General features: G+C 46.2%; 1 protein-coding gene across 2 annotated transcripts in view; it reads right to left on the minus strand.

The window, feature by feature from the left end:
* Nucleotides 1–803: 803 nt before the first annotated feature.
* The window catches only part of OPRL1 (opioid related nociceptin receptor 1), a 29,095-nt gene continuing 14,618 nt past the window's right edge, over nucleotides 804–15,280 (minus strand). Inside the window, exons 1-3 of one of the 2 annotated variants that reach the window (XM_066623878.1) lie at nucleotides 7,675–7,705; nucleotides 7,106–7,483; nucleotides 804–1,327 (exon numbers count right to left, since the gene is read on the minus strand). In XM_066623878.1, the coding sequence (XP_066479975.1) occupies nucleotides 804–1,327; nucleotides 7,106–7,481 (900 nt within the window). In that variant the 5' untranslated portion in view covers nucleotides 7,482–7,483; nucleotides 7,675–7,705. Of the gene's footprint in view, nucleotides 1,328–7,105; nucleotides 7,484–7,674; nucleotides 7,706–15,280 lie in introns of those variants that run through there. The other variant, XM_066623877.1, reaches the window with a different exon arrangement.

Raw genomic sequence — 15,280 nt, forward strand, 5'->3', positions numbered from 1 at the left:
GCCTCTTACTCAATTAGCAGGGGTAATTTGTCATTACTACATTTGTCATTGTAGTCTCTATGGACACTCATAACAGACTTGTGTAGAATGCTATGTTGTTTTTTTAATGCACAAATAGACTATGTTCCAACATGCATGTCCTTGGTTTGGATTCTAATCTGGCTCACCCATCCAACAAAGGCTGTTCAGAATCAAAAGGCTAAAGCGATGCTCTAGGCCTCCACTGTTTATGGGCAAAAGCGTCAGGGTCATTTCTTCACCTCCTCATGAACAAGTGGGGAAATTGTCTTTCTCTCTTTCTGCTGTTCCGTGCTTCAGTTCCACTGAAGCTTAATTTTGGAGCTCCTTAGAAATTCCCACGGGCACCGCCTTGTCTCTGGTGATCTGCGGAAGAAACTCCAACTGTATGAAGTGATAAATGTTCTTGCTCTTTCCTTTCCTGTCTGCCACGGCAGTGACAATCATGCCCAGCAACAGCCAGGTTTGGTAACAATGCTTTCATCTCAAAGTGCTTTGCATGTAATTACAAAGCAAAGTTCTTCCATGGACTGAAGAAATTCAAGAGTCAAGAAAAAGCACAATATTTAAAGTGATGAAGACGTGTCATTCTGATGCACAAAGGCTCCCTTTCTGTCCTGTGGGAGTGATGCTCTAAACTGTGATGCTCTCTCCCCAACTGCCTGCGAGCCACCATTTCTGGGTCAAAATACAGCACATCAAAGGGCCGTTATCTGAGTCAGCTCTGATGTGGGTGTCGTAGGGCTCTGCTGGCTGACAGGCACCATGGGAATTTCCACGCCTAGTCATGCAGGATTGTTAGTCCCATCTGAGTTCTTGCAGGCATAAGCCACATCCTTAGCAATGCTGCACATTCTGTTGGACATCTGGAGCTCTTTCCTAAAGGCAGAAGGGAAGCAGAACTTCTTGAAGCATGCCTTAAAGTTCTCGTCCAAGAAAGCATAGAGGACTGGGTTCAGGCAGCTGTTGGCATATCCCAATGCAGTACAAAAGTACAAGATGGATAACTTAAACTCATTGTCGGCCTTGGCCCCCAAGCATCGGACCAGCACAAAGATATGAACGGGGGTCCAGCAGATAATGAAGACGGCCACGACCACCAGGACCAGGCGAGCAATGCGGCGGAGATTTCTGTCCTTCTCCTTGGATCCAGAGAGAACACGGACGTTCTTCAAGCGCCTAATCATGAGGCTGTAGCAAATTGTGATTACCACGACGGGGATCATAAAGGAAAAGAGGAATATACAGATTCCAAATATTGGATCCCAGTATTCCACAGGTTCCGGGAGCCTAATTAGGCAGTCGATCTCTGCAAGGCAAGAAATAATGGGTTGGCCTGAGAAAGAACGCTGCCCCCATCCTCAGTAATGTACCTCCAACCGTCCTTAGATCGCTCATTTAGTCTTACCTGGAGCTACAAGCCAGAATCATGATTCTATACTAATTCAAGGATCTGGGCATCTATAGGTGAGTGAATAATAATGTCTGCAAGTTATATCCACAATGTACACTCCAAATCCAACAAGAATAATTAAGCGCACGTATGGGCGCCAAAACATCCCAGTCAGTGGCGTAGCTAATGAATGTGTAGCCCAGTGCAGAGCTCAAAATGATGCCACAGATATGATGTCGCAACCGGAAGTAACATCATACCTGGACTTTTTAAAAAGTGCAAATTGGGGGAACCTTGCCTCCTCCCCCCAGCGGTTCACCACGCACTTGATCTGCCACCTCTCCCCAACCAGTGGCATAGCTAAGGCATCTATATGCTACCTGGGGTCAAAGAAGATTTTGTAGCCCCCCATGACAAAATCAAATTTAATTAAGTAAATAAATAAAAGGTGTGCCCCTTATTAGTTAGACACTGTGCTGGGGTGAAGAGGGACAGTTATTCTCTCCATGCTAAATATAAGAGGAGCCCCACTTGAAAAAGGGCCTCTTTACCAGTTAGCAGGAGTAGTTGTATTATGATACATGAAAATGAGAGCTGACTCATATTAACACCTTATTGGTTCCATGCTGTGTCATAATAACAACTCATTGGCTTTCACAACAATCAGCCTCATAAGTCCGTTTTGAGTGAAAGAAATCCACTTTTTGTTCCATAAGGGAGTTGTGTTTTTGTTTTCTGGTTAATTGTCCATAACGTTTGATAGAATACAGATATTCCAATGAGGTTTGTTTCATTCTGCATTAAATTACCTTTCCAATGATACATAACATGATGGTATTATTTGTTCATACCAATTTTTTCACAATTTTGGCCACTAGTGTCAAGCCCAGCTTGTTGCCCCCCTAAAGTTTGTTGCCCGGTGCACCCCCTTAGCTATGCCACTGATCCCAGTTACAATTTTTGTATGTTTTTCCCTCAAACAAGTGAACTGGAAACTGCTCTGTCTAGTCCAGGGATCTCAAAACCCTGGCCCGGGGGCCAATGTGGCCCACGGAGAGCCTCTATCCGGCCTGTGATCAGCCTCTGATCTCCTGAGAGCTTCTGGCCCAGTTGACCAAACACAACCAGAGTTGTGCTTGTATGGTGGGGGAATGGGGGTCCATTTAAGTGTGTGCTGTTTTTCTTGGACTGTGTTGGTGCTTGGAGAAATCCTGGACATTTGAGTTCCTTCCTTCCTTCCTTCCTTCCTTCCTTCCTTCCTTCCTTCCTTCCTTCCTTCCTTCAAGTTCCATCTCTAATGTATTTAAATTTTAATTTAATTTAAATTTAATTTAATTTTAAATTTTATATTTCACTTTTTTTCTGGCCCTCAGCAACACTGTGCTAGATATTTGATGTGGCCCTTTGGCCGAAAAGTTTAGAGACCCCTAGACTAGTCCATAGTCAGGGGAGAGGGGTTCTGATGGTCAGAAGCAGGACTTTTCCATCTTCCACATTGCTCTGCCCTTCTACCACTTAGCTGCCTGTTCCCCAAAGTTATGATTTCTTCAATAACCTTTCATCCATCATGGAACTCAGCAGCCTCCTATTTGGGCACCGGCCACCTGCAAACCTGTAGCAAGATGATTCTATCATATGCCCTCAGACCAATACCATAAGGTGAGAGGAAATTTATTTGTACTGGTTCAACGAAGTCAGTATTAACAACACAGATTAGTAGAGACTCCTAGAGTTACAGACAGGATTTTTTCTCTGCCTTACCTGGAGATGCAGTTAGGGACTGAACCTGAGAGCTTCTGCACATAAAGCAGGTGGTCTGCGGCAGCCCTTCCCTTCCCCCCTGGCACTGCCAGCCTTGCTGATTTCTGAGTTTAGTGTAGTGGGGCAGCAGGGAAAGACAGCCTCAGGAGAGGGTGTTGTGCTTCTGGGCTCTGTTCCGCTTCACCACACTCTCACTTCCAATGCGCTTCAGATGAGGGCAATGAGGAACTGGCCTATATGTACATTGTACTGAATGGCCAAACTTTGGTGAACATCAACATTCACATGTGAAGTCAAAAGAACATAAGAACAGCCCCACTGGATCAGGCCATAGGCCCATCTAGTCCAGCTTCCTGTATCTCACAGCGGCCCACCAAATGCCCCAGGGAGCACACCAGACAACAAGAGACCTCAAGTCTGATAGTCCTGGGCGAATGTTGGGAATGCCCAAAGAGAGAGATCGCTCCCCCAACGTTTCTGATACATTCACAAGTGGATGCTGAGAATCTCACTTTAGGTGACTGTTAATATTCACTAAATTTTTGGGGGAGGGGGGAATTCACAACATTCTTCAGAATTACCAATATTCACATTCATCCAATTTTGGACATTGTTCTGAAAGCACAGGATGCAACCATCTTTCTAATGCTAAGCCAGTCCGGATTTGTTCAGCAGTGGGAGACGCAACCTGTGGCAGTGTAGCACATTATTCCCTTCATGGATTTCACAGCACACCCACTCCATACACGAACAGCACCCCCCCCCCACACACACACACAGAGTTTTCCTTTTCTCCTTAATTTCCAAATTGCTTTGGGAGCTTGAGTGAGATGTTGAAGGTGGACTTAAAGGCCTGGCCAAATCCATGTGACCACAAGATTAGTCAGAATTATTTCACAATTCTCAAGCAGTCCAGGATTTCCAGTTCTGAACACTTACTGAAAATAATTCTTCTTTTGTCACCCACTGTCATGGCAAGAATTAGGGGACACTGGCTGGGCTGCTACTGCTGAGAGATGAATTAAGAACTCCATGGTGCTCAGTCTCACAGCTCAGCTGAAGCCACACTGATGCACCAGAGGAGTGTTACATGCCACCACTTGCTGCTGGGAAAACAATTCAGCTATCCAACCCTGCGCAGCAAAGCAAAGCCAAATCAAAGAGAGACGGTGAGTCGTCCCCACACTTCGCTCACATCATATTGGCTTCAAAAAATGTCAACCTACTTCCTTTCCAAAATCAGAAATAGCTCTGCTTATTTTCTAAGCCTGTCTTCTGTTCAGAAATCACTCCCAGCCCCCCCCCCCCAGAGATCCTCTAACCCTTCCCTACCAATTAAGGGGATTCGCACTCTGCTCATGGTCAGAAGGAAGGAAGGAGATTTGATCTCTCCCCTCTTCAGCGAACTCATGACAAGCACCAAGAAAAGAAGCCCAATTTCTCCTTTGCAAATGTATGTTTTCCAAGTGCTGCTGCCATTTCAGCAACCCAAACTGGAACCCAAACTCAAGGCTCTTTGAGACTAGGGCTACAAGCACAGGCAGTCCATGACCAAGACCAGCAAAGTTTGCCAGCACCTCTAGAACCAAACAGCTATCATTTACTAGCAAAATGCCCACAAATGGTGAGGGGGTGCCTATACAGATTAGATCTGTGGTACTTGTTGCTCCCCACATTCAGTCCTGACCTTTCTCTCCCAGCTTGTCAAGAGTATTGTTGCCACTTGATTGCTAAATGTGCAAAAAGTCTGAGGGGAGGGTGGGAATTTGCTGCAATACGTGCAAAGATATTATCAGAAAGGTGCCATGGGGGGAAGAGACCTGGGGGGGGATCTCTTCCAGGTTCCTCAAATACCTTTCTTTCATCTCTGTGTTCGAGCCACTCCTCTGCTGACAAAGTGGTTCAGATGGAGCAGCTAGACACACAGAGCATTATGATAATTTAAGAATATTTAAGGGCACTATCATTGTACCTAGTGTTTCACATTCATTGAGCAAAATTGAGAGATCCCTGTGCATAAGGAAATTGTTTTCTAAATTTTGATGAGGCAACTGAAGGAGGGACAAAGCAACAGAAAGAAGGGTCACTATGGGGATCAAGAAATAGAGAGGAGACAGTGGTATAGCTAAGGGTTGTGCAGGGGGTAGCAGTTGCACCGGACATCAAGCTTTAGGGGGGCAACAAGCTAGGCTTGACACTAGTGACCAAAATTGTGAAAATCTTGGTTTGTATGAATAATACCATCATGTTATATATCATTGGAAAGGTAAATTAATGCAGAATGCAATGCAACAAACTGCACTGGAATATCTGTTTTCTATCAGAAGTTATGGGCAATTAACCAGAAAATAAAAACACAACTGCCTTGTGGAACAAAAAGTGGATTTGCCTAACTCCAAACAGACCTATGAGACTAATTGTTCTGAGTGCCAATGAGATGTTATTATGATACAGCATGGAACCAATAATGTTTTATTTATTTCCTTAATTAAATTTGATTTTATCATGCGGGGGGGGGGCTACAAAATCTTCTTTGAACCTAGGTAGCAGATAGATGCCTTAGCTATGCCACTGACTGGGGGGAGGCAGCAGACCAAGTGGGTGGTGAGCTGCTGGGAGAGGAGGTGGGTTCCTCCCAATTTTCACTTTTTAAAAAGCCAGAGTATGATGTCACTTCTGGTTGTGACATCATTTCCGGGGTAGCATTTGAGCTTGGCACCGGGCTACACGATCATTAGCTATGCCACTGGAGGAGAAATTCTCAAGACAATTTTCCTAAGCTCAAATTTACCTTTAAACACTGGGATGTATAGGAGAGATATACTCCATTAATGAAAAATATGGGGTTGTGTGTGCACGTGATCCAAATTTTGCACCAAGAAAAGCTGAAAAAATGACCAAAATCAAGCAAATGTGCATAATTTCCCTACTCTTGCATTATTTACTCTGCAAGCTTTGTTGCTTTGCATAATTTATGCTGGTTTTGCTGCTCAAGAAATACGTAGGCGCACTGAAGCTCCATCTCTACGAATGGAAATTAGTCAGAAGCCCTTGGCTTCTGAAACGTTAACATGCATTGTCTGTATACTTCCCAGTCTATTTTATCTGTCTTGCAGATTGGTAATTTGCACGTACAAAAATTAGATCCTCAGGAAAATGAATACTGTGTATTGTGTCATGCTCTGCAATCTGCAGAATCTCAGCACACACTCTCACATAAATGCAGATGCACATAGCTTAAACTGGGGTGTCAAACATAAGGCCCGCGGGCCAGATGTGGCCCCCAGAAGCTCTATATCCAGCCCCTGGATTCTCCAAGCACCACCATCAGCTGTTCTCAGCTGCTAAGTTGTGCTGAGGAGTCACTTCTGAAAGGGAAGCCCACATGATAATTGGGCTCTCCCATATCTTGAAAATACGATCAAGATTTGCTTATTTTCTCTTCTGTCACTTGCAGCTAAATGTTCCTTAGTGAGACAAAAGTGCTTATTTCTGGTCATGACCTGTTTAATGACATCACTTCCTGCTTAATGGCACCACTTCTGACCCCCAGCAGGCATCATGAATGCTATTCAGTCTGCTATACTAAATGAGTTTGTCACCCCTGGCTTAGACTATAGAGGCCCTGTCATTCTACAAGATGCAGAACCTGGTACCCAGGGGTTGAATCAACACAATAAAAACAGTAACACCGCAGTAAGTTCCACTGTCATCCATGAGGCTTACTCTCAGGAAAGTGTGTATAGGATTGCAACGTCACTCAATGGGACTTCTGAGTAGACATGTATAGGATTGCACTGAAAGGCAGCTGAAGGTAATAAAAACAGCATCACAATAAAGCACAACAAACAATACAAGACAATAAGATGGCAATTCAACCCTACATATCAACACTTTCCAAACTGCATTCTGGGGTAATGTTTTTGCACTGACCATCATTCTCATTCTCAGTTGATCCCATCACCATTACGGGGATGCCGAAGACTGAAGCCAGAGCCCAAATGCAAATGTTGACCACTTTGGCTTTGTGGGGTGTGCGGATGTCCAGTGCCTTGATGGGGTGGCAGATGGCAATGTAGCGGTCCACGCTCATCATGGTGAGGGTGAAGGTGCTGGTGAACATGTTGTAGTAGTCAATGGAGATTGCGATCTTGCAGAGAGCGTTCCCAAAGGGCCAGGATCCTAGGAATGTATCAGTTCCTTGGAAAGGTAAGGTAATCAGGCACAGGGTGTCAGCCAGGGCAAGGTTAAAGATGTAAATGTTGGTTGCTGTCTTCATCTTGGTGAATCTAAAGCAAAAGAAGGACATGGAGGAGGAACTGAGACAAAAATTATTCACACGATTTTCTGGATTTCAACTGTTTTCATTTTTAAACGTTGACTTCAGCAGATTCTTAAAACACACGAACACACTTTTTTTCACAAGGGCATAGTTTATAAGAACATAAGAACAGCCCCACTGGATCAGGCCATAGGCCCATCTAGTCCAGCTTCCTGTATCTCACAGTGGCCCACCAAATGCCCCAGTGAGCACACCAGGTAACAAGAGACCTCATCCTGGTGCCCTCCCTCGCATCTGACATAGCCCATTTCTAAAATCAGGAGGTGGCACATACACATCACGGCTTGTAATCCGTAATGGATTTTTCCTCCAGAAACTTGTCCAATCCCCTTTTAAAGGCATCCAGGCCAGATGCCGTCACCACATCCTGTGACAAAGGAGTTCCACAGACCAACCACACGCTGAGAAGAGGGAACTGGACACAGTCTCCCCCAGGTCTGTGTTTTTTGTTTTTTTTAAAGCTCTTTCAGAGAAAGCCTTTAAAAAACCTGAGTGTTCCTTGAGTTCCTCTGAGTACTAGAAATCTCAGGAAAACCAAAAGCCTTCTGAAGCAAGCTGGAGTTCATCCATCATTATTCAGTACTGTGGAAGGCTGGTGAGAAATGTGGGGGCATGAAAGATTTTGCCCTCCTCAAAGAGTCTTGCTCTGGTTAAGGATTCCAGTTTGATGATTTATTTAATAAAGAATGTGTATGTTTACTGCCTTGGGGCCAATGTTTTCCAGGCTGGAAAAAGAATCGACTTGAATCTAAAGAGGAGCGAACCATTTTGCTCTAACATTAGACACAGAGAACAGCATGAGTCATCATCGTAGCCTAACAGCTACGATCCTAACAGCCTAACAGCCCAATCCTATCCAATTTTCCAAGGTCAGTGCAACTGTGCCAATGGGGTATGCACTGCATCTTGTGGTGGGGCAGCAGTCACAGAGGCCTCTTTAAGGTATGGGAACATTTGTTCCTTTACCTTGGGGCTGCATTGCGACTATACCGGTGCTGAAAAATTGGATAGGATCGGGCCCTAAGATGGTTAAAAACTGTGTGATTATGTCACTTCCAGTGGGTCCTGACAGATTCTCAGTCTAGGAACATAAGAACAGCCCCACTGGATCAGGCCATAGGCCCATCTAGTCCAGCTTCCTGTATCTCACAGCGGCCCACCAAATGCCCCAGGGAGCACACCAGATAACAAGAGACCTGCATCATGGTGCCCTCCCCTGCATTGGCATTCTGACATAGCCCATTTCTACAATCAGGAGGTTGCACATACACATCATGGCTTGTAACCCATAATGGATTTTTCCTCCAGAAACTTGCCAATTCCCTTTTAAAGGTGTCCAGGCCGGATGCCATCACCACATCCTGTGGCAAGGAGTTCCACAGACCAACCACACGATGAAAAGTGGGTCCGGGTGCTAACTGTGTGAGAACCACTGTTATACACCTTTTCAAGCGAGTAAGCCCCAAGAAACACAATGTGACTTACGTCTGAGTAGACACACATAGGCTTGTGCTGTAAAAAGGCCTGAAGAAAAGGGCGTTGATTTACAGAGGGGAGAAACACCTGGTAGTTTGGATTATTAACTACAACACACTGAAAAAATATTTATGCATCTTTTTGGGGTGTAGGAGTAAAGTGTACCTCTAATTTTAATCCTGCAGAGAGAAAAAAATCTCAGTGTCCTAGGTATTGCGAGAGTTAAGGAAACACAGCTCTAATATAGTTTCATCCAAATCCCACAGGCCCACAAGAGAGTAAATTCAACCTTATCCAGCAGCTGTCACTGGCACCCAGGCTTGTTTCTGTAAATTGATATGCAAATTGTGTCAATTACATGTAACTAAAATATGGCAATTAGCACCAGCTCACCTGCTTGTGATATGCTTCAGACACCAGCCCTCAGTGCAGAACATGTTGTGTGCACTTGATCTAAATAAATAAACAGGGCTTGTGCACACATCAGCCAGAATGCAGGAAGCTCATCTCAGATTTCATCATTTATCACCAGCTGTCATCATGCCTTTAAAAGCTTTATAACCTTGTCTGCCAAGCGCTGGAGAGCTAAACGGTCTGACCAGATCCCGCAATTGTTTTCAGCTTTATTAGACTGGCTCTCTACTAATTGGCTGCCAGAAGAGAAGAATATTGCTTCTTGGTGGGGAAGGATGGTCTGTGGCTGGAGGGCAATGGTGAGATGTTGGTTCTGCACCTTTGAGACTGGGAGGTTTAATGCACCAATTTCAGCATTTTTCTTCTCATGGTACACAGATCTCTATGGTCCACCTCTTGTGATGTCACTTCTGGCTTCCAAGAGACTCTTCTGGGTTCTGTGGCTCTCTTTCTAGGGCAACTATCTGTAGTAACTATCTGTTCCTCTTCATCTGCTGGCAGAGTTGGCAGAGAAAAAGAGAGAGCCAATTTGTTACTACAGACAGTTCCCCTAGAAACAGAACCACAGAACCCAGAAGAGTTTTTCCAGCTTTTTTCATGCCAGGCCAGTGAATGATGGGGGGGGGGGGAGAATATCTCTTGCTATAAATCAATAAAATTCCTTTCTGTGTGATATTGCTGACTGGATCTGGACTCCTTCTAATGGGGATTTAAAATCTGTGCTTAAAAATAAGGCATGAGGGCTTGATCAACCTATGAGTCCCACCCCCTCTCTAGCCCTTCATTGGGACCTGTGAAAATTGGCATCCAAACACCTGAATCAGCTCCAGTCTGGGCTGCACCCCAATCTGCCATCTGGCACTACTCACATGAACTAACTCCAGGCTGCCTCTGAGCCAGGCCCTTTGGGGAACACAGCAAGGAGCCGCACCAATAGTAACCAACAGCAACTCAACTCAGAAGGGAAGGCGCCCCAATAAACATGCAGCCCACAGGCCTTTAAAAGGTCCTGCTCTGCCTCTTAGGGCAATCATCTTCTGCAGAGTCTGGCACTGGAGGAGGAAAGCTGTGCATGACCATAGTCTTTCGGGACTGAAGGTTGCCAGCAATATGTGTTCACCAGTCCTACCCATGGCTTTCACACAAGCAGTTAAGAGTTGCAAATGAATGATTGCTTACAGCTAAGCTCAAAGCAAATGTTCGGATGCCTCTGGAGAGTTCTGAGCAACCCTGAGAGTTCTGAGTTCTGAGAGAAATGTGAAGCAAATCTGAGTGTCTCTCCTCTGGAGGTGAACCTAAGGAATTTAGAGGGCAGCCAAAGGAGTCCTGACCTTTCTCCATGTGGTTTTGTACATTTCATTATATACTCCCTTCGGAATCCACCTTCAGATATCTGATATAGAAGTCATTTGTTGCTTCCCTGAGCTGCAGCTGTTCGATTGCCATGTTTTATTATTCCAACCAGGATCATCGTTAAAGAGCTGCTTTTGGTTACTCTGCATAAAGGTGGCCACTCGATGTTAATTACATTTGTATCCAACTTGCTCCAAATGCCTGTTGTACAGGGAGGGAGGATGCAAAGGAAAATGGAAGACAGACAAGTGGTTCAGGGGGCTTTAATGGGTTTCTCATATTCTCCGGATTGGTCTTGCATTAAATTCCAGTTTAATTTAATTCAATCTCCAATATGTGCATCTAATGGAACCATTCGTACTATTAGAGAGCCTCTTATTGAACAGACATATTATTGGAAGAATATTAACTTCATTTATCTATGTCTTTCTGCTGCCATCTTCATCCTCAGAGGATAATTAATAACAAGGAAAGCAAAGCATTCCTGTTATAAAGGAATAAGGGATGATTTCCAATTCTTCCCTGTTCAGGAACCCAGACCATATTAATTACTATTCAGGACTGTCAGGGAGCTCCTTTGGGCTGGGTCTTTGAAAATCTCACTCACTCACTCACTCACTCACTCACTCAGGGCCCAATCCAATGCAGTGAGCACCTGCTCACCGCTGGCGCGCATTATCGCAAACATGCCATTTTACGGCCCTTAGCGCAAGTGGTGTGCCGGTGCTGGGCTAATGCCAGTGGAGCACTGCAGCTTCGCTGCTCACTGCCGGGCAGCGGAGAGGTAGGTGGAGGTATAGGGGGAGGCAGGTAGGAGGTGTTCCAGGGCAGGGGGAGGTGGAGGGAGGGTGGGGTGATGGCAGGGAGGAGGTGTGCTGAGAGAGGGAGCGGGGAGGGAGGAGGCGGGACCGATGGAGCTTTGCTCCACCGGATCCTGAGCATCCGTGTCGGGCCTCCCGCTCACCCAACAAGGAGACTCTAAATTCTACACTGGCCCTTAGAGCGCCGTAGAATCAAGTAGCCCCATTGCGGGGCTTACCCAAGGGAAGGGGACAAAAGTCCTCTTCTCCTGAGGAGGCAGTGGCGGCTGCCTGGGGCACGCTGAATGCAGCAACAGCGATTTTCAGCACTGCTGCAGCCCCACGCACCAGGCAGCTCAGGATTGGGCTGTCACTCATAGCTCTCCCCTCTATCTTAATAATGACACCAAAGGCAACATACAAAACAAAATCATTTAAAATACAAGAAATTAATAATAAATACTGAGAGTTGGCAACCTTCAGTCTCGGAAGACTATGGATGGTGGTTCTGGCACAGCATCTAGCGCAGCTGAAAAGGCCGATTCAGGAGTGACAATCCCTTCCCTGTGCTTTTCCATCTGCACTGGTTGACAGTACATTTCCAAAGGCAATTCATGGTGCTGGTTTTGACTTTTAAGACCCTAAATGGTTTGGGGGTCAGAGTATTTGAAGGACCACCTCCACCCCACACACATACATGGAGCCAACTATCCCTGAGATAACACAGGCCAACACACATTTTGCTTCCTTAAACGTTACACCAATTCCTGGGTATATTTGGGGTGCTGATTCAAAAAATGGCATCTGTTTTCCCCTATCACGTCTAGTTTTGGAGACACGGCATAGCGTCTTTGGTGAATGGTTCAAGCAGCTTCCTCATGAGGAAGCCTACACCATGGCTTCCTCATGAGGAAGCTGCTTGAACCATTAACTAATGAGTCTATACTATATCTCCAAAACTAGATGTGATAGGGCAAAACGGATGCCATTTTTGGAATCGGCACCCCAAATTCATATCGAACCACCATAAAGTTTGGGAAAAACTTTTCTGATCCTCAATTTTGTAGGCCTGTGTAATCAGAGAGGGCCTTTTTGCATGTCCTCCACTTTTGGAAGTAGATTTTGTGGCAACACATGTATTGGCAACCTTCAGTCTCGAAAGACTATGGTATCGCGCTCTGAAAGGTGGTTCTGGCACAGCGTCTAGTGTGGCTGAAAAGGCCAATCCGGGAGTGACAATCCCTTCCACACCGGGAGCAAGTGCAGTCTGTCCCTGGTCTGTCTCCCTGGCTATGGGCCTTCCTTCTTTGCCTCTTTGCCTCAGACTGTTGGCCAAGTGTCTCTTCAAACTGGGAAAGGCCATGCTGCACAGCCTGCCTCCATGCGGGCCGCTCAGAGGCCAGGGTTTCCCACCTGTTGAGGTCCACTCCTAAGGCCTTCAGATCCCTCTTGCAGATGTCCTTGTATCACAGCTGTGGTCTACTTGTAGGGCGCTTTCCTTGCACGAGTTCTCTATAGAGGAGATCCTTTGGGATCCGGCCATCATCCATTCTCACAACATGACCGAGCCAAAGCAGGCGTCTCTGTTTCAGTAGTGCATACATGCTAGGGATTCCAGCTCGTTCCAGGACTGTGTTGTTTGGAACTTTGTCCTGCCAGGTGATGCCGAGGATGCGTCGGAGGCAGCGCATGTGGAATGCGTTCATTTTCCTCTCCTGTTGTGAGCGAAGAGTCCATGACTCGCTGCAGTACAGAAGTGTACTCAGGACGCAAGCTCTGTAGACCTGGATCTTGGTATGTTCCATCAGCTTCTTGTTGGACCAGACTCTCTTTGTGAGTCTGGAAAACGTGGTAGCTGCTTTACCGATGCGTTTGTTTAGCTCGTTATCGAGAGAAAGAGTGACAAGAACAAAGGCGACAGGGGTGACTGCAACAACTACCGTGGCATCTCTCTCCGTAGTGTAGTAGGAAAGCTGTTTGCCCGAGTTGCACTAAAGAGGCTTCAGGTACTTGCAGAGAGCGTCTATCCAGAATCGCAGTGAGGATTCCGAGCCAACAGGTCCACCACTGATATGGTATTCTCCCTTAGACAACTGCAGGAGAAATGCAGGGAACAACGACAGCCACTCTTTATAGCCTTCATAGATCTCACGAAGGCTTTCGACCTGGTCAGCAGGGACAGCCTCTTCAAGATTCTCCCCAAGATTGGATGTCCACCCAGGCTCCTCAGCATCATCAGATCTTTCCAAAAGGACATGAAGGGCACTGTTGTCTTCGATGGCTCCACATCAGACCCCTTTGACATCCGAAGCGGAGTGAAGCAGGGCTGTGTTCTTGTGCCAACCTTGTTTGGGATTTTCTTCGCTGTCCTGCTGAAGCAGGCCTTTGGAACTGCAACAGAAGGCATCTATCTCCGGACCAGATCAGACGGAAAGTTCTTCAACCTCTCCAGACTGAGAGCAAAGTCCAAAGTTCAGCTGAAATGTCTGCGTGACTTCCTCTTTGCCGAAGATGCAGCTGTCACTACCCACTCTGCCAAAGATCTCCAGCAGCTCATAGATCGTTTTAGCAAGGCCTGCCAAGATTTTGGACTGACGATAATAAATACAATAAACCATAAATAACAACAAATCACAGCAGCAAAAATCCCCTTCTCAAGGCACAATTCTGAAGCCCAGTGAAACAAAAAGGTCTTGGTTCTTCAACTGAATGTCACAAGATTCCGAATGGTTCACCCATGGGAGGCAGGTCCTCTGCCTGGGCACCATCACCGGGAAGGGTATATCCCCACCACCCATACTTCTGATATGGCAGAACCTAAAACAGGGCTTTCTTGGCTGATCTCAGTGGATTGGCAGACTGTGCGGAAGGAGAGAGGGAAGGGTGAGGAGTGGTGCCTTTGCTGCCAAACCTGTCCCTTTCCTGGGCCTGATCTGCCTTGTCCCCCGTCCCCCTGCTGGCTTACTGTTAAGCCCCCCTGCCCCATTCCACCCCATCCAACACCTCTCTCATGTTCCCCATTCAGTTCTACCTGGGATAGCGGGTGTGCTGTGTCTGTTGCCTTGAAGAGCCAGCCGCTCACTGTTTTTGGAAGCAGACAACCTGTGTCGCACTGCACCACAGGACCGCTCATTCTGGTGGTGTGACTGGCCCATAGGATTGGACCATGAATCAGTCAGCTCTGGCTATGTTGATACACTGTACGGTGGTACGGTGATACACTAGGTATAATGTCCTAGTGACCTTCCATTTAGAATAGTGATTCCCAACCTTTACACTGAGGAAAAGAAACCACTACTAGTCACAGGGCCTGGTAAGAGGGGTGGTAACTTGGTGCTCATGGTGGCAACAGCACTTCTGGGTTTGCACCATCACCACCAGTTTAAAAAAGGGAGTTTTTTGATTTAGTTGTGTTTGGCAGTGGCAAGAACCCAGGTTTTGCAGCATCTCCAGTCGCCATCATAGACGTGAAGTTCAAAACTCCCTTTTTGAAGTGCCGTTGCTGCCATTCTGCCGTCTCCACTGGGTCATCGTTCCCCTTCAAGGAGAAAACCATGTTTCCTGCTACCCAGCAGGGTCTTGACCCCCAGGTTGCAAAACACAGGTTTAGACCAGTGGATGCCACACTGTGGGTTGGGACCCACCAGTGGGTCACAATCTGATTTTTGGTGCATCGCAGAACTGACAAGCTGATAGTTGACAAGGAATATACGTATATTGAAC

Source organism: Tiliqua scincoides, chromosome 4 (genome assembly GCF_035046505.1).
Source record: "Tiliqua scincoides isolate rTilSci1 chromosome 4, rTilSci1.hap2, whole genome shotgun sequence".
Lineage (NCBI taxonomy): Eukaryota > Metazoa > Chordata > Lepidosauria > Squamata > Scincidae > Tiliqua > Tiliqua scincoides.